The sequence below is a fragment of the Siphateles boraxobius genome, unplaced genomic scaffold (genome assembly GCF_051911475.1).
Source record: "Siphateles boraxobius isolate OS27281-9 unplaced genomic scaffold, OSU_SipBor_1 30, whole genome shotgun sequence".
In the NCBI taxonomy this organism is placed as follows: Eukaryota; Metazoa; Chordata; class Actinopteri; order Cypriniformes; family Leuciscidae; genus Siphateles; species Siphateles boraxobius.
This window is the reverse complement of record NW_027508920.1, coordinates 14,809,393-14,832,808: the sequence shown is the minus strand read 5'-3', so window position 1 is coordinate 14,832,808 and position 23,416 is coordinate 14,809,393. Positions and strand designations below refer to the sequence as shown.

Genomic DNA, 23,416 nt, shown 5'->3' with positions numbered 1-23,416 from the left:
CAACAGCACCTTTAAACCTGTGTTTCCTGTTCAGTTTGGTCTGCATGACCTTATTTGTGTGAAGGTTTGTTTGCTTAGCGGTTCACCTGTTTTCCAGAGTGTTGTCTAGTTGAATAAAGACTGCCGAAATTGACATCCGTGGTTCCTCATCTTTTACGTACAGTGACACACTGGTTGAATCAGGGTCAATTTCGGAGTAGCATAGCTAATCTTACTATTTTTACCATATAAGCCAAAGTGTCGCTTTTGAACAGTATTGTACAATGAGGCTAAATGTGCACCGGGGTAAAAGGTGCATTTGACTTTCTTTTTTAATCCACTAGGTGGCACAAAAATCCAGCTCAGCTTTGTTCTTAACATCCGCTTTTGATGATAAAGGAGGAAATTTGATATATATACTACAAATCAGTTAAACTCATTCAATCAGTTAAGCTCACTTTGTCACCAGAGAGGTCTTGATCATTGGTCAGTTTGTAAATGCAACAACCTTGCAGAACATTTAGTTCTCTAAATATAATTAATAAGTGGAACAGGAATTATTCTCTCAACAACTTAAAACAGTCTAATAACATCTTGTTTCCAAATTATAAGCCTGACTAACAATGCGAGGCATTACTGAGAATCTCAGTAGATTCATTGCCTTAGCTGTCATCCCCCTTTTGATAATTGACATTAAAATGCAGTATACAAACCTAAATGGTTGTAATTCAAGAATGCTTTGGAATATAGACCTAAGTTTGGTCTTGTTTTAAAGAAAACAATCAGCAGATTATTACTGAAGTAAAAGCACTTCAAAAAATTAAAGTATGAAAAAGTTATGGAAGTTAAAATTTACAGTAAATCAAATATACTTTATTAATATATATTTTTTTAATATAAAATAAATATTTTACAAAATATTTTTTACTATAAAATTACTATAAAATGAAAGCTATATATCTAACCAAGTTGTGTTCCAAATTTAAAGTTGATATCACAAAAATTGAAGTTCCCATGAGATTTTGTTTAGGCGTTATACCAAAAATAGCCACCGGGTGCCATTGCATTCCATTGAATTTAATTGTATGCATTCTGCCATAACAAATTAATACATTTCTATCCAAATATCACTTCTGTCACTAAATATGGAACCTTGAGACTCAGACCTTTCTGACAATATGTGTTTTGTCAAGATTAGAAAATTTTTGATAATAAATTATGAAAGATGATGCCCAAAAGGGGAGGGGCCTAATACAAAAATACCGTTTCTATGGTAACGCAACGTCCAATTTCAAAACGGTTTTTACAGGATGAATTCTGAGTTCGTAAGCTTTCAAATGATACCTAATTTATGATAACTACTAAAATATGTGATATAATAATAAAAAATTATATATATATATATAATATATAATATACTTTTTAGAGGACTTTTTACTTTACTTTTTAAAATATAATTTTATCTTTTTTTATTGACAAATACTAGATTATGTTTTATTATGAACTTTTAGCATTAAAAAACCAAAGTTTCAATTATTAAAAGTGTGTACGTCGACTTTTTGTGACAAAGGTCAGAAACTCCTGTAATGACGTCGATTTTTTGAGGTGCACTCTTGTCATAAATTCATATATTACTGTTCATACAAAATTTGTAAGAAAAAAACAGCGCTAAAATATCTATTCAGGAGTCTTAGACCATTCCAACGATATATAGTTTGTCATGATTAAATTAGGATTTAATAGTAATATTTTGAAGTAAATTTCGGTTGCCCGTATACGGGCAGGTGACAGTTAAGGGGTTTAAAGTAACAAAGTGAAGTCAACGTATGGGCTTTATATTGTTTTGTGTGTGTGTGTGTGTGTGTGTGTGTGTGTGTGTGTGTGTGGCAACTTACCACTTTTGTTAAAAAAACATTTATTTTTACATTCCCATTTTTTATTATAAATATACCATTACCTCTGTAGTAACACTGACACTTTTTAACTGTCAGACTTCACAAAATGTATAATTAATAATAAGGGTTAACAAAGCATGCTTGAGGTGGTTGCAACAAATAGTGTACCCTGATTCTCAAACATACAATCATAACATGTTAAAATGACACATTTCTGCATTCCTTAACATCAATACCACCATGCAAAACAAAGTAAATACAATTTTACAGTGGTCAAAAATTAGAAACATTAGGTCTCAGACTGTGTTCTGCTCTGTGGTATAAGTTTCGCTCCTTCACTGAAAACTTTGAAGCTTTTTTCTTAGTCTTGCTGTTACTATGTTATATATTTGTAACAATGCATATTTAGAATATGACACAACATGGCAACACAATGCAGTAGCACCTCATTGCAGTACACGAGATCCAGGGGGCGGAGTTGGATCCAGATCTAAGGGGTGGAGATGGGTAGGATTAGGGGTGGGTTTAGGGATCAGGGGGTGGAGATGGGTAGGTTTAGGTATATGTAAGGTTAGGAGGAGTTGGATCTGGATCCAACTCCTCCCTGTAGATTTCATGTTCTGCAGTGAGGACCATCTCACACAATGGCAAACAGCAGAACTATTAGCATTTTCTGAAGAAAAAACGCAACTTTCCAAAAAATCTATTGACAATCATTATTGAGAAAAATGAAAAGAGTGCTCCTGTTGGGAAAAACTACAGTTTGTTTGGACTGGCCAGCCTCTCTCCCAGTCTCCTGACCAGGTCTGCAAGCTCCTCTGTCTGACGAGACTTCTCCTCCAGGAGCTCATAGCGTAAACTTGAGATGTCCTGCTTTATCTCCTTTAGTTCCCCTGTAAGACACAAAGTCAAGAGAGTGATAAAGACCTTTTATGATCAGTGACATGCTTACATACTGTAACTAGATCCTAATACGACCAACACATAACCAGAGGTTCATCCACTTAGAAAGGTAGTTCCAGTTGAAACCACATTTTAGATAGTAAAACTTTTCTTTGTTGCTAATTTCAAACGTTTATTTCCTTTCAGGGACAAGAGCTCTCAACAAGTGCTGTGACCATATGTTTAATTAACAGCACAAATTCAGGTTTGGAACAATATGATTGTAATCAAATAATAGCATAATTTTATTATTATTTTTCTTTTTAAAAAGGTCAGTTTTAAGAGCGAAGCTGAAGGTGCCCCCATTACGCCTTTTTGAATGTTATCTTTCATGTAGTGTGTAATATTGTTTGTGAATGTAAAAGGACTGCAAAGTTTCAAAGATTAAAGTGCATGTTAAATTAAGTTATTGTCTCCCAAAAGATAGAACTGATTCTGAACTGCCTGAAACGAATCTTCGGTAATTCCAGTCTTACTTCCTGTATGAGCCAACGTAGGTTTGTAACAAATTTCCATAATGCAAGCCTATGCCGTTCATTGGCTGCCCGTGAACAACATCCACTTTGACCTGCCCTCAAACACTGTAGTTGTAGCTGAGGCCTGGAAGAGTTTGCTTTGTGTTACTGACATGTCGAGTTTTCTGCTCTCTGAAATCAAGTCAGAGGCCGTCTGACTGACATGTAAAGCAAGCAATTACAGTTCGTTTTGTTCCACGTCATGTTTAGGAGAGTGAATATGTAAAGATGAGGTCCCTACGATAATAGACCAGCATGCATCTAAATTATTCATTCATAAATGTTGTGCAAGTTTACTGCAACAATGTCCCCGCAAACTTCACAAAGTCTGGAAAATCCAGCGTTTAGTTGATCCTAATAAGCGCTCAATGTCATACTTGTAAACTCGTTGGCTTTCTTCTTCCATGAGGGGGTTTGGCGTTACAACGGCTTTGTTTCCAGGCGGGTTAAAGAACACGACACACGTCTCCCGGAAATCCCGTAGAATTCAACCAATCAGATGACAACTTCGAAACTGTAGTAACCAGAAGTGATTCCCATTTTGTGTGCCTTATGCATCAGACGTTCAGCCAATGGTCCGTGGACGTGACGTCTGAGGCTGAGACTACGATAAAACTGATATCAGAATTACTGTATACAAGTGCTGAGGAAGCCTTCTGGGCTGAAATTCAAATATAGTAATGGGTGTTTCTTTTCCAACACAAGCTATAAGCGGTAGACCAATCACAACAGACTGGGCCATCTGACCAATCAGAGCAAAGTAGGCTTTCAGACAGGAGGGATTTAAAGAAACTGAATCCTTGATCCAACCGTTTCAAACACTGTGAGAAAAGAAGTGATGCTGCAATGTATATTATGAGAAAATAAGTGTTTTTGACCTTGAATGCATAGGAGACCACCAATACAAAATTAGGAACATTTAATACAGCATAAAAGGAACAATTTAATGAACACATCAAAATAAAATAAAAATTTCCCTTTCTGACCCTAAATAACTATATTCAGTGATTCACATTCTCATTCACAGTGTTTGATTCATTTCGCAACAATTTCAATGATTTTGTGTGAATTTGTGTGAATGTGAGCTGGAACACAGAGATCCTCAATAAAACAGAAATTCATAGTGTACCTTCATTAACTTCATCTCCCTCTTTGTCAGTCTGTGCTTTGATCACATATCGTTTGATTAGCCGTTTCATGATCCTCTGTGGATACAAAAAATAGCAAAAATAGCAGGAAATCTACATAGTTGTGCTAGATTCTTGTCTCTCATATTGTTCACTTATTTTAGTAAGTAGCTGTGTAATAATCAGGATAGTGTACAATGAATAAAATAAATAAAACCCTTCAGCACGAAATAAGACTGGTCAGAGTTGTGTGAATTACCTGGTAGCGACTTGATGTATGAGGTGAATTCTTCTCACTGGACTCTTTATGTTTACCCGACTGCGATAAAAAAAAATATTTTGTGAATATTTTACTAAAAATATTTTGTTCTTTCAATAAATGAAAAGCTCCTCATGTTGTCTGGCCATTAGATGGCACCAAATACCAATAAAAGGATCAAATTTTCATTGAGAACCCCACAGACAGACCAAAAAACTCTCTTACACATCAGATGAATTATGAGTTATTTAAAGAGACTCCCCTTCATCTCACCTCATTGAGCTCTGTGTCCTCCTTCAGGTCTTCTTTGTGTCTGTGGAGGGGTATTAGCAGGAGCTGTTTGAGTTTCATAGCCAGGCTTATGACTGATTTTGGGCTGGGGATGAGGTTAAACGGCACAGGCAGTGTCCCTCCTTCCTCAAAGTAAGAGAACCACAGCTTAGCCCTGGCAAACTTCCACTCCACATCTGCATCGTCCTGTCACAAAGATATTATAATATGGTTTCAATGGAAATGGCATACAATTTGATACATACAGTATATGTATAACGATACATATAGAGGGGCCCCTAAAATGATGTGGACATAATTAAGGGTCCAAGCACCGAAGGTGCTGAAACCCTATTGTGTTTGTACTGTGTAGCAATTTTCAGGGAAGGAGGCGGGAACCGGCGAACAATCAAATAAACTTTATTTAAAATAAAACAAACAAACCAAAATACCGCCAGCAGCCCCTCGCAGACGACTGCTGGCTACCGAAAATAAACATAAAGAACTGCCAGCAGCCCCTCGCGGACGACTGCTGGCTAAAATAAAACACAGGCCTGTTCCTCTCTCGATCATCAACGTCGTCGCTCCTCCTTTATGCTTCCGCTCCTCCGTGAGAGATGCAAGACCGGTGTGCTTCACAGGTGTTGCTCATTAGCAATCGCACCACCGGCCTCGCATCGTTCACTCACGTCCCTCGGCCGTCCTGTTCGCCACACACCCACGAGCCTGTGCCTACTCCCCCCCCCCCCGGCGGCGGCGATCCCTGGGGGGTATGGACCGACAAGCCGAGGGAAACGGAGACGGAAGCATGAGGAGCGACAGATCGAGAGATCGAAATTTGGTCCGGTTCCCACAACGCGCTGCCATCTGGTCCCCCACCAGCTGGGCGATCTCCTCCGCGGTGCCTGGCGGTGAAGCTGGGTAGCTCTCGGTGGACGGCTCGACGCTCCTCCGCCGCCCGGTGGACGGCGACGGCTCCTCGGGTGCCTTGGGCGGACGGCAGGAGTCCCCCGCTCCCTGCTCCTCCCCTTCGCTGGTGGACGGCAGCAGGCTCCGGCCCACGGTGAGCGGCGGCAACTCCTCCTCTCCCTCCCGGATGGCAGCCGCCCCTCCAATACCCAGGCGGCCGGCAGCGAGCTCGACCGTCCCACCGGCAACTCACTCCAGCGCACCGCCTCGAGCATCCATGGCCGCGAGTCCCCCGCTCCCTGCTCCTCCCCTCGTTCGGCGGATGGCAGCAGGCTCCGGCCCACGGCGAGCGGCGGCGACTCACGCACCATGCTCGATGGCACCGCGGATTCCCCACAGCGGCGAGGACTGTCTGACAGCGCGTTCCTCCCTCTTCCCGGGTTTCGACACCAGTGTAGCAATTTTCAGGGAAGGAGGCGGGAACCGGCGAACAATCAAATAAACTTTATTTAAAATAAAACAAACAAACCAAAATAACCCCAGCAGCCCCTCGCGAACGACTGCTGGCTACCGAAAATAAACAAAGAACTGCCAGCAGCCCCTCGCGGACGACTGCTGGCTAAAATAAAACACAGGCCTGTTCCCCTCTCGATCATCAACGTCGTCGCTCCTCCTTTATACTTCCGCTCCTCGGTGAGAAATGCGAGACGGGTGTGCTTCACAGGTGTTGCTCATTAGCAATCGCACCACCGGCCTCGCATCGGTCTCTCACGTCCCTCGGCCGTCCTGTTCGCCACATACTGATTTCCTTCTTCCTTATTTGTATGCCCTAAAAGTGTACGGGTGACACGATCACTTTATATGATGAACAGATTGAATTTAGGCTTTTATTCACATATAAACATTGATCAGCAAACATAAACAGAAGCTCAACCGAAATAGTTTGACACACATGAAACAAACCTCTCGCAGCACGTGTAACACACAAGAATGAACCTCATTGGTTCTCGCACATCACCATTGATCATAACTGATTTATACTCATTTTATCATAAGTGATCTGGGAGTTATAGAATGTTTATCTGTGAATAAAAGCCTAAATTCAATCAGTTCATATAAAGCGATTGTCTCTTCAGAAAATCTGGACTAAACCGCTCAATTCATGTGGATGAGTTTTACTAACTTTTTAAAGCGTCAAAGTCTACAGCATAGCTGTCTATTGAGTTACAGAAGCTCTCAGATTTAATCAAAAAATATCTTCATTCTTGTTCTGAAGATGAACGAAGGTCTTACGGGTTTGGAACGACATGAGGGTGAGTAATAAATGAAAGTATTTTCATTTTGGGTTTTTTGTGAACTAGGCCTTTAACGAAACTTGACACATAAAGCCAACAGGACATTCTGAAGACTAGCACCAAGTTACATAAAATTCCACTGATAGGGGGAGCTACAACTAAAAACCATTATAACTCCACAACTTATCCATTAAGTTGAAAATGGCTATACATGTCCTTTGGTGGATGTCCTAACATATCCTCAAATATGACTCTACTAAAAAACTAAGTCGCTTTGGAAAAGAGCGTCTGTTAATGCATTCACAGTAATGAATGTAGGAAGACTCAGAACCTTTACTAAGATATAGAACTTCCCCATGTGAGCACTAGCTCCAGTTTCCCCTGCATACGTAAGAACTAAATGACATGGAACTGGAATTTTTATAGCTTCTGTAAATGCACTGCTAAAACTATGGCAAGAACAGTATGATTTGAACAGTTAAGTGTGTTGCCATATTAGTAATGTTCAAATAATGAGATCCCCAGATTGGCAATAAAATGCATCAAAAATAACTTCCTCTGTTTCCTGTTGCCTCATCAGACCTCCCTGGCGCAATAAATCCTATTAATAATGTCATTCTTACTTTGCAGCAGCATCTATATTTGTTGTACATGTTCCATTCAATGCTTGACCAATTTATATTTCACTGTAGGATGCCACTGTAATACATTGTGAACATCCAGTTTTGACAAGTTGTTTCTACACAGTGTACACAAACAGGCTGTAATTTATGAAACAAATGATTGTTGATTGATGATGAGAGAAAAGTTCTTCTGTGACCAGAGATGACTTCCCATTGCATTTCAACAAATGTAACAGTAATATAAAGGATCTGTATCTCATTTGAAAAGGATATTTACCCTTAGCCTGTACTATCCTATCCTAACGTCTGGTCATTTCACAAATCTCATTTCATAATATGATTACCTCAATTTCCTGAAAGGAGTTGTTGATCATGGCGATGAGCATGTTGAGTAAGACTATAACCATGGTAACGTTGTAGACTCCATAAAGTACATAGCCAATATTCTCGATGAATTTGTGCCCGTTGTTGATGACGACGGACTTGACCTCAGAAAGTCCAAAAATAGCCCAGAATAAAGTTTTAAAGCTCTCCTCCACACTGGAGAAAAAGAAGAAACAGACGACTTCCTTTAGGTCTGGGGGTATGTTATAAAATAGTATTTCATTCATCAATGTCAATTAAAAAAAATCAATATATAGGATAATTACACATTCACATATAAATGTTTGAGTAAATATACTTGTTTTTTCTAAAAAATCATAAGTTTTCATGTACAAATTCAGGCAAAATTGTCAACTCATAAAATAGTTTCATTTTCTCATGAGATTGGGTTGGTGCAACTTGCATATATGGTCTAAAAAGCTGCTGTATTTACTAAATGGCACAACAGCCCAATTTTTTATTTCACATTTTTTTAATGAATTCATTTTTTACTTATCTATTTCATATCGACCTGAGGCTTTTTAAATATCAAGAGCATGTAGAGTCCAGGACTCTTATTCACTCTCATGTCCACATGGACATGGTCATGGTGTGGTAGTCATGATAATTGAATTTGCCAAACGCCTACTTTCCAGTATGTCCATGTGCATTGCTGCCAAAGGCTCTGGGCATTTTGTAATTATATAATGAATAAGAACATGGATGTGATATGATTACAGAGGAAGAGATAAACAATCATCAAAGGAATTAATGTGAATCAACCAGTTATGTTCATGGCTTATGTTGTGAAGGCACCGTTTTGCTTTGCTCCACGATAGTACGAGTACAGGTTAAACATTCCAATCATGAAGGCCACAAACACCATTATGAAGATCACCATGAATTTAAATATGTCTTTCACAGTCCTGCCCAGAGAGATCTGCAAGGGCCCAAAGCTCTCGTTTGCCGGCAGGATGTACGCAATCCGAGAGAAGCTCAGAACCACTGCGATGGCATAAAGGCCCTCGGAGATCAGCTGAGGGTCTGAAGGAACCCAGTGGACACGAGCTGAAATATATAAAAGGAAACTTGTAAAGGCTGAGAATCTGGTCTTTTCTACAGGTTTTTCAAATGGTCAATCTGAAGGAATTCAACATGGAAAGTCATTGGTGGAAAAAGTGTGAGCTGCTACATTTATGTTCCCACTTGTCTGCGTTAGTTTTGCACTTCATTAAAGGTATAGTTCCCAAAAAAATTCTAATTCTATCATAATTTACTCACCCTCAAGTTGAATATCTATATATATTCTTATGTGTTCATCAGAAGATAGAAATTCATACAGTTTTGGAACAATTTGATGGTGAGTAAATGATGACAGAATTTTCATTTTTGGGTGGACTATCCCTTTAACTCTTTCCCCGCCAGTGTTTTTTATTTTTTTTATTTTTTTTAAAGTTGCCAGTCAGTGCCAGTATTTTTGACCATTCTCACAAAAATTTCATGGCCCCCAAAATATTTTGTTAATTAAATACGTGAAATTAAATGTATTAAAAGAAAGAACAGATGTTCTGCTTAAAAGAAAATATTGCTACCTGCAATTTTTATCAAGACTTAAAGGGTCACTCCACCCATTTGCATTAAGATTTCCATTGTAAGAAATCCAGTCATATTATTGAATGGTCGCGCAACACTCGTTCATTTTCCCCTGAGACGAGAGAAATCCTGTATTTACCTTTTTCACTTCCTCCTACAATGACGCAAAAAACGTCATTTTACGTCATTGTAGGAGGAAGTGTATAAGGGGGGGATTTCTGTGAAGACTACAAGCACTAGTTCCCACCCTTTCAAACCCCCCCATAGGGGGTTGGACCTAATGCGCTAACAGACCTATCACAGATCAGTGCCAGTGCGTTTGATTTCACCGGCAGAAACTTTTTGAAAATATGGATGAAGGTACTTAATACGCAGACTGATGCATTATGGAGGATCTAGATATTTACGAAGTTATGGTAGAAACGGATGTTTATGAGCCACAGTATAGCGACGAGCAGCTGAGGACTATGGAGGAACCGGAGGTGGCTGAAGCTGCTGCCACCACAGCCGATGCAGACGATCTGCCTGCCGCGGACGAGGAGCCCGCAATGGCTCGAGCAGCGGCAGATTGGTGGTGCCTGTGTTCTCACTGTGCGCCAATGGACACAGAACAAGGGTCTGTCTGCTGTCGAGAATTCCAGCGGTGCCAATTTCTAATTGACGAAATTACGGAATCGGAGGATGATACGGACGTGTGTGTTGTTGCTCACCCGAGTTTCGCACCCCATATGGATAGCGCGTCCTGGAGACCTACTTTAGAATACCTAAGGTCAACTGCCAACGTCAGCCAAAGACTACAGGGTCAAATGGTCGTATTTCTGTAAAGTAAGTTTATTTTCATTTTGTGGCAGGTTCATGGCACAAATCTCTTGCAGTTATGCTAACTTAGCTACTGTGGCACGGAGTAGTGGGAGTGGCCTGCGGAGCTGAGCATTGCAATGCACTATGGGGATTGTTGTCTACAATCCACAAGCACTAAAAAGTCATTTTCTGCCTTTTATCGGTCAAGAAGGTCCCAAATTATAAATTTATGATACTATTCTACTACATATATGACCCACTTTAATACATATTCATGTCTCCACCGGTGGAATGACCCTTTAAATGTGGGTAAGTTTAATAAAAAAAGCAACATTTTAACAAAAAGCTGAGAAAATCACATTTTGTAAAAGACTTCATCCGGAACCGATTCAAAACATAGATGAAGTAGATTGAACACCATCAAACCCCCAAAGCTTCAGTCTTATACCTCTTCAGTCTTCATAGGTCAACATTTCATTCATTAAGGTGGGGCAGTTTTGATTTAAATACTGGTTAATGTTTGATTATTGCATTGGCTTACATGTCCATGAGCAATGCTTGTTCTGTACTATTTCAGAAGTTGATTAATAGCGCCCCGTACCATATAAGAAAAATTAACATTGACAATGCTATCTCTCTTTACTGTGATATGAGTAGTATTGTTTATTTTTAAGTTATTTTTTAAGCAAATAATAAAGAAAATCCCATATGTTTTGTGTACAGAGTTTAGCTGAATACACATTCCGTAATCAATCAGCACCACCTCATTATCATATTGGTAGTGAATATATCAGTGGTAAATACAAAAATGTAAATAAAGAAATGCATAAATAAACACATCACATTTATTTACTTGATAGATCCTATTATCCAATATTATGTATGATCAACATTGCATCAAACAAAAAATTATCTTTTGCAAAAATATCTTTGCACTGTTGAAGTAATGTTGTTGAAATCATACTCATTATTTATTTAATTTTTTTACCCTCCATAGACCACATTCTTGTGATAGTGTCAAAACAAAGCAAAGTGATTTTTAAAGGGGTGCTATTATGTGGCAATAATGTAAAGTATGTGCAAATTTTTTTTTTTACATTCAAGTATGAAAACCTATTATAGTAGACACCAAAAACAAAATCAAGACTCAGAAAAGGGGCACAAAAGGGTCCCCTTTAAATGGAAGAACCATTATTTCTTGAGTAAAGCTTGACAGCAGTACTCACCAAGACGATAGTATTCTATCTCAAGGGGCAAGGTAATGTTTGATAGATCTGTGTAGCGCTTGTCGACGTAACTCTGTGCAACATTTGCATGCCAAAATGCCATAAATCTAGCAATGAAGGAAGTCACAAAAATGGCCAACATTCCAAAGTCCAGCAAATTCCAAGGCTCCAGCAGATATTCCCGAGGACCCTGATACCATATCTCTTTACATTCAGCCCAAATCATTCCTTTAATGGGAAGAAAGAAAGAGGTAATTAGTTTTATTATAAAAATGTTCATGCACCCAGTCATTTCTTGTCTGATATTTTTAAGCAAACGATTTGAGTCTCTAGTGAAAGTTTTTTTTTAATTTTTTTTTAAATGAACTATATCTCTTTTACAGATAGTTTTTACATATACTGTATATATTTAATATATTTTGATAAGGCAGATATGACAGCTATTAGACAGTTTGAAGAGTCGTGTCCCTTCTGATTCGATGTGTGCTTGCAGCAGTCATTTGGGATTTATTTTAGTACATCACTGGGGGAACTTTCCTTAAGCTTGATGTCTAATGTGTAATCATTTCCTCACCCGCAAGTCATTCCAAACCCATTTACACTGATCATATAGACTACTTTTATAGTGCTTTTATGATGCTTTTTGGAACTTAGTCACCATCTGTCATACAGAATATGAGCAGTATGAACATTCTGCAAAAGTTTTTCTTTTTGTGTTGCAATAAATTATATACTGTAGGTTGGAACGTCATGTGAGCGAGATTATGGAATGATGTGATTTAGAATAAATGTTTGATTTGTTGTGTAACACAGTGAGATGTCCGACCTACGACCCAGGAAATGATCAGCATTTCCATCCAAGTAAAAGGTGTGATCTTCATGCGGAACAATTGGGAGGGGTGGTCATGTATGGTCATATTTGGTAAGAGAGTTGTCCCTTCAAAACGGTCAGCAGCGTTCATGATGAGAAGGCCAAGAAAGATTGTGAAAGAAGCTGCATGTGCCACAAATTTTAGGAAAGGACCACGTATGATCTTCCCCAACTAGAATTAAAAACATTGCACAAAACAAATAAAATTTGCATAGTTGAATGATTGTTATGCCTTAGCTGAATTCACATTGGTTACTAAAGGCAGCCTGACCTTGCTTGAAGGTGCTATCCAGTACAGTAAGGCCAGGATAGGAAGTCCAACCACCACCCCCAAAACCACAAGTAACTTGACAGCTGTGGTCTGCTGCCTGAGCCCAGACAGGTTCTCATACCATATGGACAAAAGCTGCTGTTGGCAGTTTGGATGGGCTACAAACTGTGTGGGAGGCATAAGAGCAGGCAGAGATACAGTAAACAGATATGTTAATATTTCTGTCCTATCATCAACAGTGTTGAAGCCTATATATTTCAACACTGAAGGGTACTTCAATGAATCAATCAGCCTAATAACTATATCCCTAACTGAAAAGTTTGTTTGCATTATTAATGTTTGTTACGAGAGAAACCCACCTTTTTCAGCTCATATTTGATGGCCAGTTTTAATCGAACTAGATTAGGTCTGCCACTCTTGTCAAAGTGGCCACCTGTCTCTGTGTTTCCATTTAAAATGGCTTCCACCTCCTCTGTATTCCGACACAGATCCAGAAGTCCAACTACAAAATCCTTACATTGCATAGACAGCTTCTTATAATCATTCTGTGAATGGAAATTAGCATAGATCTGTTGAAAATATACACACACACACACAAGTATGATAAAAATTACACCATTTGACCCTAAACATACTTTAAAATAAAATGTGAATGCATTTTTTCAAGTAAATTTCTACGCAGCCCCACAAATGACAAAAAACAATATATATATATATATATATATATATATATATATATATATATATATATATATATATATATATATATATATAATGGCCATGAATTAAGAATTAATTCCCGTGACTTGAATTTGTTCCCTCTTTTCAGCAAATCATGTCTAAATTAAACAAATTTTTGTTTTGATTGAACTGAGCAGCTTAAAGGGAACAATTATTACAATGTGGCCATGATTTAACTAAAAAGAGGGAATGAGTTATTAATTTGTAGTCACAATATAACATCACCGTCCATTTTATTACCCAAAAGGCGTTGGACCCTCCTTTGCCTTCAGAACTGCCTTAATTCTTTGTGGCACAGATTCAACAAGGTATTGGAAACATTCCTCAGAGATTTTGCTCCATTTGTACATGATAGCATCACGCAATTGCTGCAGATTTGCACATCCATGATGTGAATCTCCCATCCCACCAAATCCCAAAGGTGCTCTACTGGATTGAGATCTGGTGAATTTGGAGGTAATTTGAGTATAATGAACTCATTGTTCAAGAAACAATTTTGAGATGATTTGAGCTTTGTGACATGGCAAGTTATCCTACTGGAAGTAGCCACCAGAAGATGGTATACTGTGGTCATTAAGAGATGGACATGTTCAGCAACAATACTCAGGTAGGCTGTGACGTTTAAACGATGCTCAATTGGTACTAAGGGGCCCAAACTGTGCCAAGAAAATATCCCCCACACCACCAGCAGCAGCCTGGTCGAGTACCACTCACTTAATTGACTTCATGAAAGTTATTGCAGTGTTACAAAAACATTTCATGCCAGAATTATTGTCACAGCAAGAGGTTGCCACCTATGATATCCTTAATGCTTGGAAATTGAATGCAACTGGCAAGTGATTCTGCACATGTCATAGCAGATAATATGCTTTTCATTTCTTTTTAGAGAGCAGGCTTACCATCTGTTTAAGACTGAATCTGCATACAAAACCTTACACCCATCAATAATAATATAAGCAAGAAGAGCAAATCCACCCACTCTATGGCAAAGGCTGCTAACTCTCTAACTACCAGGCAAGACTGCACTCCCACATCCATATGCACTCTTTTCATAAAAAGTTTAAATAATCATATTTCTTAAACCCATTTGTTGCTTGTCTTTTTTCTAATATACTTCCTGTCTGATATTGATAATATATCAATATACCTATCTATTGATAATACCCAATTACATGTTTGGACACACCCATTCTTCTTTACTGTGTTGACAATGACATATAAGCTATAGAAACGTTGGGAAATATCCTATTCTTCCATGTTCCATAATTTAAAGCGGACATATGCTTTTTTTATTTTACCTTTCATTCAGTGATTGATATACAGGTAGCTGTTTGTGCATGTAAACTGCAAAGTTACAAATCCAAAGTAAATCACTCCAACAAAAAACGCTACACTGGAATGCCTTGTCTGTAGTCCTGCCATTATTTCCATGACATGGCTACATCACCATGTAACACATTTACAAAAGGTATTTATAAGGCTGGGAAGAGTTAATGTCATGTCGAGGAAACAACAATTACCTGGACTTCCAAAGGCAGAGGAATTGAAATATCAATGTTTTAAATTCATTTTTAACACTATTCCGTACAACTACAACCTTTTGTTGTGTTCTCACTATTTTTCTAACGACTGCATCCTGAACAATGCATTTCAATGCAGTTTGTTAACGGACATACAGTTTTTACCATGATGAAGATACATGAGCTACAACTGAAATGTAAGAGATGTATCAAATTTTAAAAAAAATCCACTTTCAAATGTTCTGCTTAAGTTGTGCTTGCGAAGGTGCTTTGGAACTGTCATTATCGGACTTGGCTCAAACTAATAATGTAATTACAGTCGTATTTACAGGACCTCAGGAAGACTTGGGACTCGATGGTTATGGTAAGGGAAGTTACATTTCCAAAGCGGTAGACTAATCACCACAGATGGGGGCTGGCTGACCAATCAGAGAAAACGATACTCGGTTACTAACGTAACCTCGGTTCTCTCTAGAGAGGGAACGAGTATTGCGTAAGTTTAGCTTACGCTACGGGAAAGATTCATCTTCTCGAGATACTGAAGCCAAAAAATTATCCTTAATTTTGTATTCCTTGTCAACGCAGTGCAGCAGCTAGCAGACCTAGAGCAGGCCATCTCGCGTGCTCATTGGCTGCCCTGCGGGCAACTGCTGCAGCCTACCAGTGAGCCCGGCGTGACGTCACGCCCAATGAAGGGCGCCCGCGCCTTCATAGCGTCACAGCCCGCCAGAATGGGCGTGGCTTAGCGTATAACACTAGGGGCTGTAGGCTGAATTCCCTGGTTTTCGTCGACTGAAGCGAAGTCGCTCGTGGCGCGAGCACGGCCGGTTACGCAATACTCGTTCCCTCTCTAGAGAGAACCGAGGTTACGTTAGTAACCGAGTATCGTTCTCTTACGAGAGGTTCTCTCGTATTGCGTAAGTTTAGCTTACGCTACGGGAACACTTTGTCAACGCCGTGCGCGCCAAGCATCCACATGAGACCCCGAGCTTTCAGGGGAACCCCATAAGTGGAAAAAATAAGGTGGCCAGCCACGCGGGCCATCACTTGTACATAAGCACACATAGGGAATACAGAGCAGCGCGCCGGTCTGTATAGGCACATGGCACATACCCTACTTCGTGCAGCTCAACCAGGAGAGCTGAGTCATGTGAGAGTGATCTGAGCAGGAGATCTGGGCAGAATACACATCTCCTTCAGACTGACAACAGTTTAGCCTGCAAAGCAGGAACTTCTAGGTTATAAAACCTGACAAAGGTAGACGGGGAGCTCCAGCCCGCCGCTACACATATGTCATGGATAGAAATTCCACTGGACCATGCCCACGAAGAGGCCACGCCTCTCGTGGAATGAGCCCTGATGCCCAGAGGGCATTGCAGACCTTTTGACGCGTAAGCGGCCGCTATAGCGTCTACTATCCATCTGGACAGGCTCTGTTTCGAGGAGGCGAGACCCTTGGTGCGCCCACCAACGAAACAAAAAGCTGTTCCGTACGCCTGAAGGAGGCGGAGCGCGTAATGTAAAACCTCAGCGCTCTGACAGGGCAGAGGAGATTCACATCACCTTCGCTGTCAGATGCTGGGAGAGCTGACAACGAAATAACTTGCGCTCTGAATGGAGTGCCCATCACTTTAGGGACATAGCCATGTCTAGGTCTGAGGATGACTTTAGAGTCATTCGGTCCGAACTCAAGACACGACGCGCTGACAGACAGCACATGCAGGTCCCCTACACGTTTTACTGATGACAGTGCAGTCAGAAAGACGGTTTTCAGTGATAGATATTTCAACCCCACGGTGTCTAGTGGTTCAAATGGAAAAGCTTTCAGGGCCTCGAGGACCAATGAAAGATCCCACATGGGAACCGACGGGGGGCGCGGCGGATTCATCCTTCTAGCTCCTCTAAGGAAGCGGATGGCCAACTCGTGTCTTACCAATGACTGGCCGTGCGTCGATTCTGCGAACGCTGCCACGGCCGCCACGTATACATTGAGCGTGGATGGGGAACTTCCCTTATCCAACAGCTCTTGTAGGAAGGTGAGCAGATGCGCCACCCCGCATGTCCGCGGTTCCAGATCTCTGTCGGTGCACCATCCAGAGAACACCGACCATTTAGACGCGTAGAGCCTTCTCATGGAAGGGGCTTTAGACTGCGTGATCGTGTTCATCACTCCTTCTGGCAGGGCAACGAGTACCCGTTGATCAACCATAAATGCAGAGACCAGCGCTCTGGATTGGGATGCCAGATCGTGCCGCGAGCCTGAGAGAGGAGATCTGCCCTCACCGGATTCGGCCACGGAGCTGTATGTGACAGCCCTGCTAGTTCCGGGAACCAAATCTGATTCTCCCAACGCGGGGCTATGAGGAGCACCGAGTGGCGCGTTTCCCTGATTCTCTTGATCACCTGTGGCAACAGATAGACCGGAGGGAAAGCATATAGCGGGAGGCTGGGCCAAACCTGGGCCAGCGCATCCTCATCCTTCGAACAGACCGTCGGGCATTGAGCGTTGTCTTTTGACACAAATAGGTCGACTTCCGCTCTGCCGAATAGGCGCCACAGTTTCTGGACCGTTTGGGGTGCAGGGATCATTCCCCTGGGGGAACGTTGTCCCTGGACAGTTTGTCTGGGCCGTCGTTCAAATGGCCAGGCACATGCGCCGCCCTCAGCGAGCGCAGGTGCATCGGAGACCAAATAAGGAGGCGTTCCGTCAGATTGCAGAGATTTCTGGATCTGACACCGCCCTGACGGTTTACATAGGATACCACAGACATGTTGTCCGAGCGGACAAGAACATGCTGGTCCTGTATGAACGGGAGGAAGCACTTCAGCGCGTTCTCGACCGCTATCATTTCCAGACAGTTTATGTGAAAACCCTTCTCCTGGTCTGACCACTGGCCAAAGGCCGGTCTGCCCTCGAACAGTGCGCCCCAACCCGAGTTGGACGCATCTGACGAGATGACTTTACGATAAGAGATGGTTCCCATCATTACTCCCTGCTGGTACCAGTCGGCCACTAACCAGGGCTGCAGAGCTGCTATGCAGGCCTGAGTCACTCTGATTTTCTGGCCGCCAGACACCCGGCGGGACACGCGAGCATTCAACCAGCGTTGGAGCGGACGCATGCGCAGTAGGCCCAGCTGGAGCACCGCTGCAGCTGATGCCATACAGCCCAACATCCTTTGAAATGTTTTCAAAGGGAGAAAGCTGCCCTTCTGGAAAAATGCGGCTAGGTGGCGAACACGGCGCGCGCGCTGTGTCGATAAACGAGCCGTCATGGTCACCGAGTCCAGTGCTATTCCTAAAAGGAAATTGACTGGCTGGGCAGTAATGAGCTCTTGGTCCAGTTGATCGTGAGACCCAAGCTTTCCAGATGACTGAGAAGCACTGTTCTGTGAGATAGCAGTTCTGTCTCTGACTGTGCCAATATCAGCCAATCGTCCAGATAGTTCATTATTCGCAGCCCCTGACTTCTCAGGGGGGCGAGCGCCGCGTCCATGCACTTCGTAAATGTACAGGGCGCCAGGGACAGGCCGAACGGCAGGACGGTGTAATGATATACCTGACCGTCGAAGGCGAATCTCAAAAATTGCCTGTGACAGGGTACTATTTGAATCTGAAAATAGGCATCCTTCAGATTTAGAGAAATAACCAGTCCCTCGGGCGAACGTGCGTGAGGATTTTCCTGGTCGTAAGCATTTTGAACGGTCTTTTCGCAAGCACTTAGTTCAAATATCTCAGATCTAGGATAGGTCTGAAGGCTCCGTCCTTCTTGGGTACGAGAAAAATATCGGCTGTAAAAGCCTGACTCGCTCAGAGAAGGCGGTACCTTTTCTATAGCCCCTTTGCACAGCAGCTTTGCTATTTCTGCGTGAAGTAGGTGTGCTACTTACGCATTCACAATCGTCGCGGTCCGGGCTTGAAAGCGCGGGGGACGGCGAATGAATTGAAGTGTATAGCCCTGCTTTATTGTGCTCAACACCCATTCTGAAATCCCTGGGATAGTTTCCCACGCAGCTATGTGAGCCGCTAGGGGGGAAATCGCCATTTGCGGGCTTGTGAAACTGAACCGGAGCCGAAAGCGCGGTGCGCGCGCTCTCGGTTCTGGGCAATGGCTGCTCGCTGAAAAGCCGAAACCGGCTGATTTATGTGAGATGTCCCAATCATAAGGGATGGGGAACAGTCTTTTGTCATTTTTTGACGCGCGAGCAGCGCTCCGGGCGGGAAAGCTTCCTGTAAGCGTGAGCGCGTGTGCGCGGGCACGAGACTTACAAGTGTATTTGATACCCCGATCATAATGGATGGGGAGCGTTTTATTAATGCCCTGCGTTTTGTGATAACACTTAAACGCACAGGCGCAGCCCGGGGGGAGGTTAGTGTTAGCAAGCGTGAACGCACTCAGGCGGGCACGAGACTTACATTCATAACCTGCTTTCTTGATCGTGTAACAGAGCGGGCAGATAGTGGGCACAGACTTGTGGACACATTTCTTACATTCAACACTCGAGCGGTTTTTCTGCGCTTCATGAGATTGTGCTCTGCGAGGTTCGGAGTGCTTATGTGTAGTGGTGAACACTGGGGCGTGGGCACTTTCATTACACTTACAACACCGACGGCATGAGCCGGACCAGACATTTTACTCAATTTGAGATTTTTCTGGGTCGCCGTGAAAACGGCGTTTGTGTGCAGGCGAGAGGGTCAACAGACCGGCTCGTTGGCTGCTAATTGAACCACTGCAGTAGCCTGTTTGAAGGGGACTGACAGGGAATAAACTCAAACACGCACGCCTTTTCGGAGGCGATGTGTCTGTTAGTAAGCGTGAGCGCTCGTGAGCGGGCACTTAACTTACATTCTTAATCTGACATTATACTCACTTGAGATTTCTCTGGGTCGCCGCGAGAACGGCGGATGTGTGCAGGCGAGCGGGTTGCATTACCGGCTCGTTGGCTGCCAAATACACCACTGCAGTAGCCTTATCTAAGGGGACTGACATGGCAAGACATTTCGACGGCGGCGCGCAAGCCCGTCCGGGTCATGCAGAGAGCTCGAGAGGGCTCTGCATGACGCGCAAACAGGGACGCGAGGGCGGGGTAGCTCTCTTGTAACGTAAAGATAGCTAGCCGCGTGCTCGGTGGTCGAGCAGAACTGGAACAGTGTTTGTACGAGGGCGCGCGCACGAGTAGTGGGCACGGGACCTACATGTAACACAGATGATGCCCGTCTGGGTCATGCAGAGAGCTCGAGAGGGCTCTGCATGACGCGCGAACGGGGACACGAAGGCGGGGTAGCTCTCTTGTAACGTAAAGAGAGCTAGCCGCGTGCTCGTACGTGTCCCTCGGCCTCATTCTCAGATGCGACGGCAGTGAGGCTCGTGAGCGGCAGCTGCGCGTCGGTGAGGAGAGGCGGGGGGTGTTGAAGGCTTCGAGTCGAGCCCGCAGGGTCGACAGCGGAAGCGCTTCACAGCCGGAAGTGCGAGGCGTCTTAAAAAAGACACTCGCTGCTCTTTTAGAATAGGTTTTAGAATAGGTTTTAGCAAGGTAAAGGATACGTCGCCGGATAGCGTAGCTCGCACGGATGGCTGAAGGTGGCGAAGACGGCCGGCTTCCTCAGCGCTCTCCTAAGCTGGCTGTCCGCTGTTCGACGGCGGCGGTGGCTTCTCTCAGATCCAGCGATGCGAAGAGCTCGCTGAAGAGACGAAAATCAGGGAATTCAGCCTACAGCCCCTAGTGTTATACGCTAAGCCACGCCCATTCTGGCGGGCTGTGACGCTATGAAGGCGCGGGCGCCCTTCATTGGGCGTGACGTCACGCCGGGCTCACTGGTAGGCTGCAGCAGTTGCCCGCAGGGCAGCCAATGAGCACGCGAGATGGCCTGCTCTAGGTCTGCTAGCTGCTGCACTGCGTTGACAAGGAATACAAAATTAAGGATAATTTTTTGGCTTCAGTATCTCGAGAAGATGAATCTTTCCCGTAGCGTAAGCTAAACTTACGCAATACGAGAGAACCTCTCGTAAGAGAACTTGGTTTTTAGAAAGGCATCTTTTGAAGAAACCGAAACTAAAACAGACCGTTCAGACAGAGGCTGAAAAAAGGTGCTGCAACTTTCACAGTCCTCGTCTGCACCAGTCTGTCTTCGTCTTCACTTCACTCCCCAGAATCCTCCTTGTCTCCACACCTGAACTCACTCCCTCAATCACCCACCTGTTCATCGTCTTCATCATCTGTGTCACCTGTCTTCACCTCGTTAATGTTCATTAGTACTTGTATTTAGTTTCCTTTGTTCAATCAGTCCTTGTCCGTTCTCGTCTGTGTAACGTTGTTGTGTGACCTGCTATATATCTGAGTACTTGTTAAATAAAACACTTTGGATTGGAACCTTCAGCCTTCCTCGTCATCTTCAGCCTGCATAACCCTGACAGAAGAACGGACCGCCCTAAATGGACGACGGAGTGAAAATTATCGTCCTGGCCCAGGAGAGCCAAGATCTCCTAGCATTTTCTCTAGGCTTCTGCCATCTTGATGCCCAAAGCGACGTCGACGATGAGAGACTGTGTACTTTGTTCCGGATCCGGGCCACTTTCAACCAGCGTATAGACCTCCCTGACACCACTGGACTGGACTGGAGAGCGACTGTCATCCTGTGTCTGGAGAGTGTCGGGCCTCGATCCGGGACACAGTCAGCCCCAAGAGATCGTCACGTCATGCCTGAGCACCCCGCCCTGCCTGATCTTCTTGGCAGTCTGGACCTTGATCTCCACGTCTTGCCCGAGCCCTTGTCGCCAACCAAGTTTGCAGAGCCTTCACCGCTGGTCCCGTCCAGCACAGAGCCTTCCCCGCTGGTCCCGTCCAGCACAGAGCCGCCTTCTCCGCTGCTCCAGTCCAGCACAGAGCCGCCTTCTCCGCTGGTCCCGTCCAGCACAGAGTCTTCTTCACCGCTGGTCCCGTCCAGCACAGAGCCTTCACCGCTGGTCCCGTCCAGCACAGAGCCTTCACCGCTGGTCCCGTCGAGCACAGATCCCTCGCCGCTGGTTCCGTCCAGCACTGATCCCTCGCCGCTGGTCCCGTCCAGCACTGTTCTCTCGTCGCTAGTCCCGTCCAGCACAGAGCCTTCACCGCTGGTCCCGTCCAGCACAGAGCCTTCACCGTTGGTCCCGTCCAGCACAGAGCCTTCACCGCTGGTCCCGTCCAGCACAGATCCCTCGCGCTGGTTCCGTCCAGCACTGATCCCTGGCCGCTGGTTCCGTCCAGCACTGATCCCTCGCCACTGGTCCCGTCCAACACTGTTCTCTCGTCGCTGGTCCCGTCCAGCACAGATCCCGCGCCGCTGGTCGCGTCCAGCACAGATCCCTCGCCGCTGGTTCCGTCCAGCACTGATCCCTCGCCGCTGGTCCCGTCCAGCACTGTTCTCTCGTCGCTAGTCCCGTCCAGCACAGATCCCTCGCCGCTGGTCGCGTCCAGCACAGATCCCTCGCCGCTGGTCGCGTCCAGCACAGATCCCTCGCCGCTGGTCCCGTCCAGCACAGATCCCTCGCCGCTGGTCCCGTCCAGCACAGATCCCTCGCCGCTGGTCCCATCCAGCCCAGAGCCCTCGCCACTGACGCCGATCAGCCCAGAACCTTCGTCGCTGACGCCGTCCAGTCCAGAGACTTTTTCACCGCTGGCGCCGTCCAGCCAAGGGACTTTTTCACCGCTGGCGCTGCCCAGTCCAGACACTTCTTCACCACTGGTTCCAGCCAGCCCAGAGACTCCTTCACCGCTGGTTCCGTCCGGCCCAGAACATTGTCTTGAGACTGTCACTCACCCAAGTATTTTTTCTTGGGGGGGTAGTAGGCCCTCGCGAAGGGTCCTCACCGCCATGGCCACCCGAAGGGTCCTCACCGCCGTGGCCACCCGAAGGGTCTTTTCCGCCACGGCCGCCCGAAGGGTCTTCACTGCCTCGGCCGCCAAAAGGGTCTTCACCGGCATGGCCACCTGCTCGTCCTGCTCCGCCCTGGCCGCCTGCTCCGCCCTGGCCGCCTGCACGTCATGCTCTGCCCTGGCCACCTGCACGCCCTGCTCCGCCCTGGCCGCCTGCACGTCCTGCTCCGCCCTGGCCGCCCGAGGGGTGGTCTCCTACTCTGCCATGGCCCCCTGACCAGTCTGCTCCGCCATGGCCGCCTGGACCATCCTGGAGTCCGTCCATCTGCACCCAGTCCGCCTTCCCGTCACGGACTCCAGGAT

At 44.4% G+C, this 23,416-nt stretch overlaps 1 protein-coding gene across 1 annotated transcript in view; it reads right to left on the bottom strand.

Annotated features, from left to right (window-relative positions):
* Positions 1-2,519: 2,519 nt before the first annotated feature.
* trpc6b (transient receptor potential cation channel, subfamily C, member 6b) overlaps positions 2,520-23,416 on the bottom strand; it is a 43,129-nt gene continuing 22,232 nt past the window's right edge. The window contains exons 3-12 of the mRNA XM_077248325.1: positions 13,299-13,484; positions 12,940-13,104; positions 12,624-12,840; positions 11,798-12,025; positions 8,981-9,245; positions 8,159-8,354; positions 4,991-5,194; positions 4,718-4,777; positions 4,461-4,536; positions 2,520-2,767 (exon numbers count right to left, since the gene is read on the bottom strand). Of these exons, the coding sequence (XP_077104440.1) occupies positions 2,631-2,767; positions 4,461-4,536; positions 4,718-4,777; positions 4,991-5,194; positions 8,159-8,354; positions 8,981-9,245; positions 11,798-12,025; positions 12,624-12,840; positions 12,940-13,104; positions 13,299-13,484 (1,734 nt within the window). The 3' untranslated portion in view covers positions 2,520-2,630. The remainder of the gene's footprint in view (positions 2,768-4,460; positions 4,537-4,717; positions 4,778-4,990; positions 5,195-8,158; positions 8,355-8,980; positions 9,246-11,797; positions 12,026-12,623; positions 12,841-12,939; positions 13,105-13,298; positions 13,485-23,416) is intronic.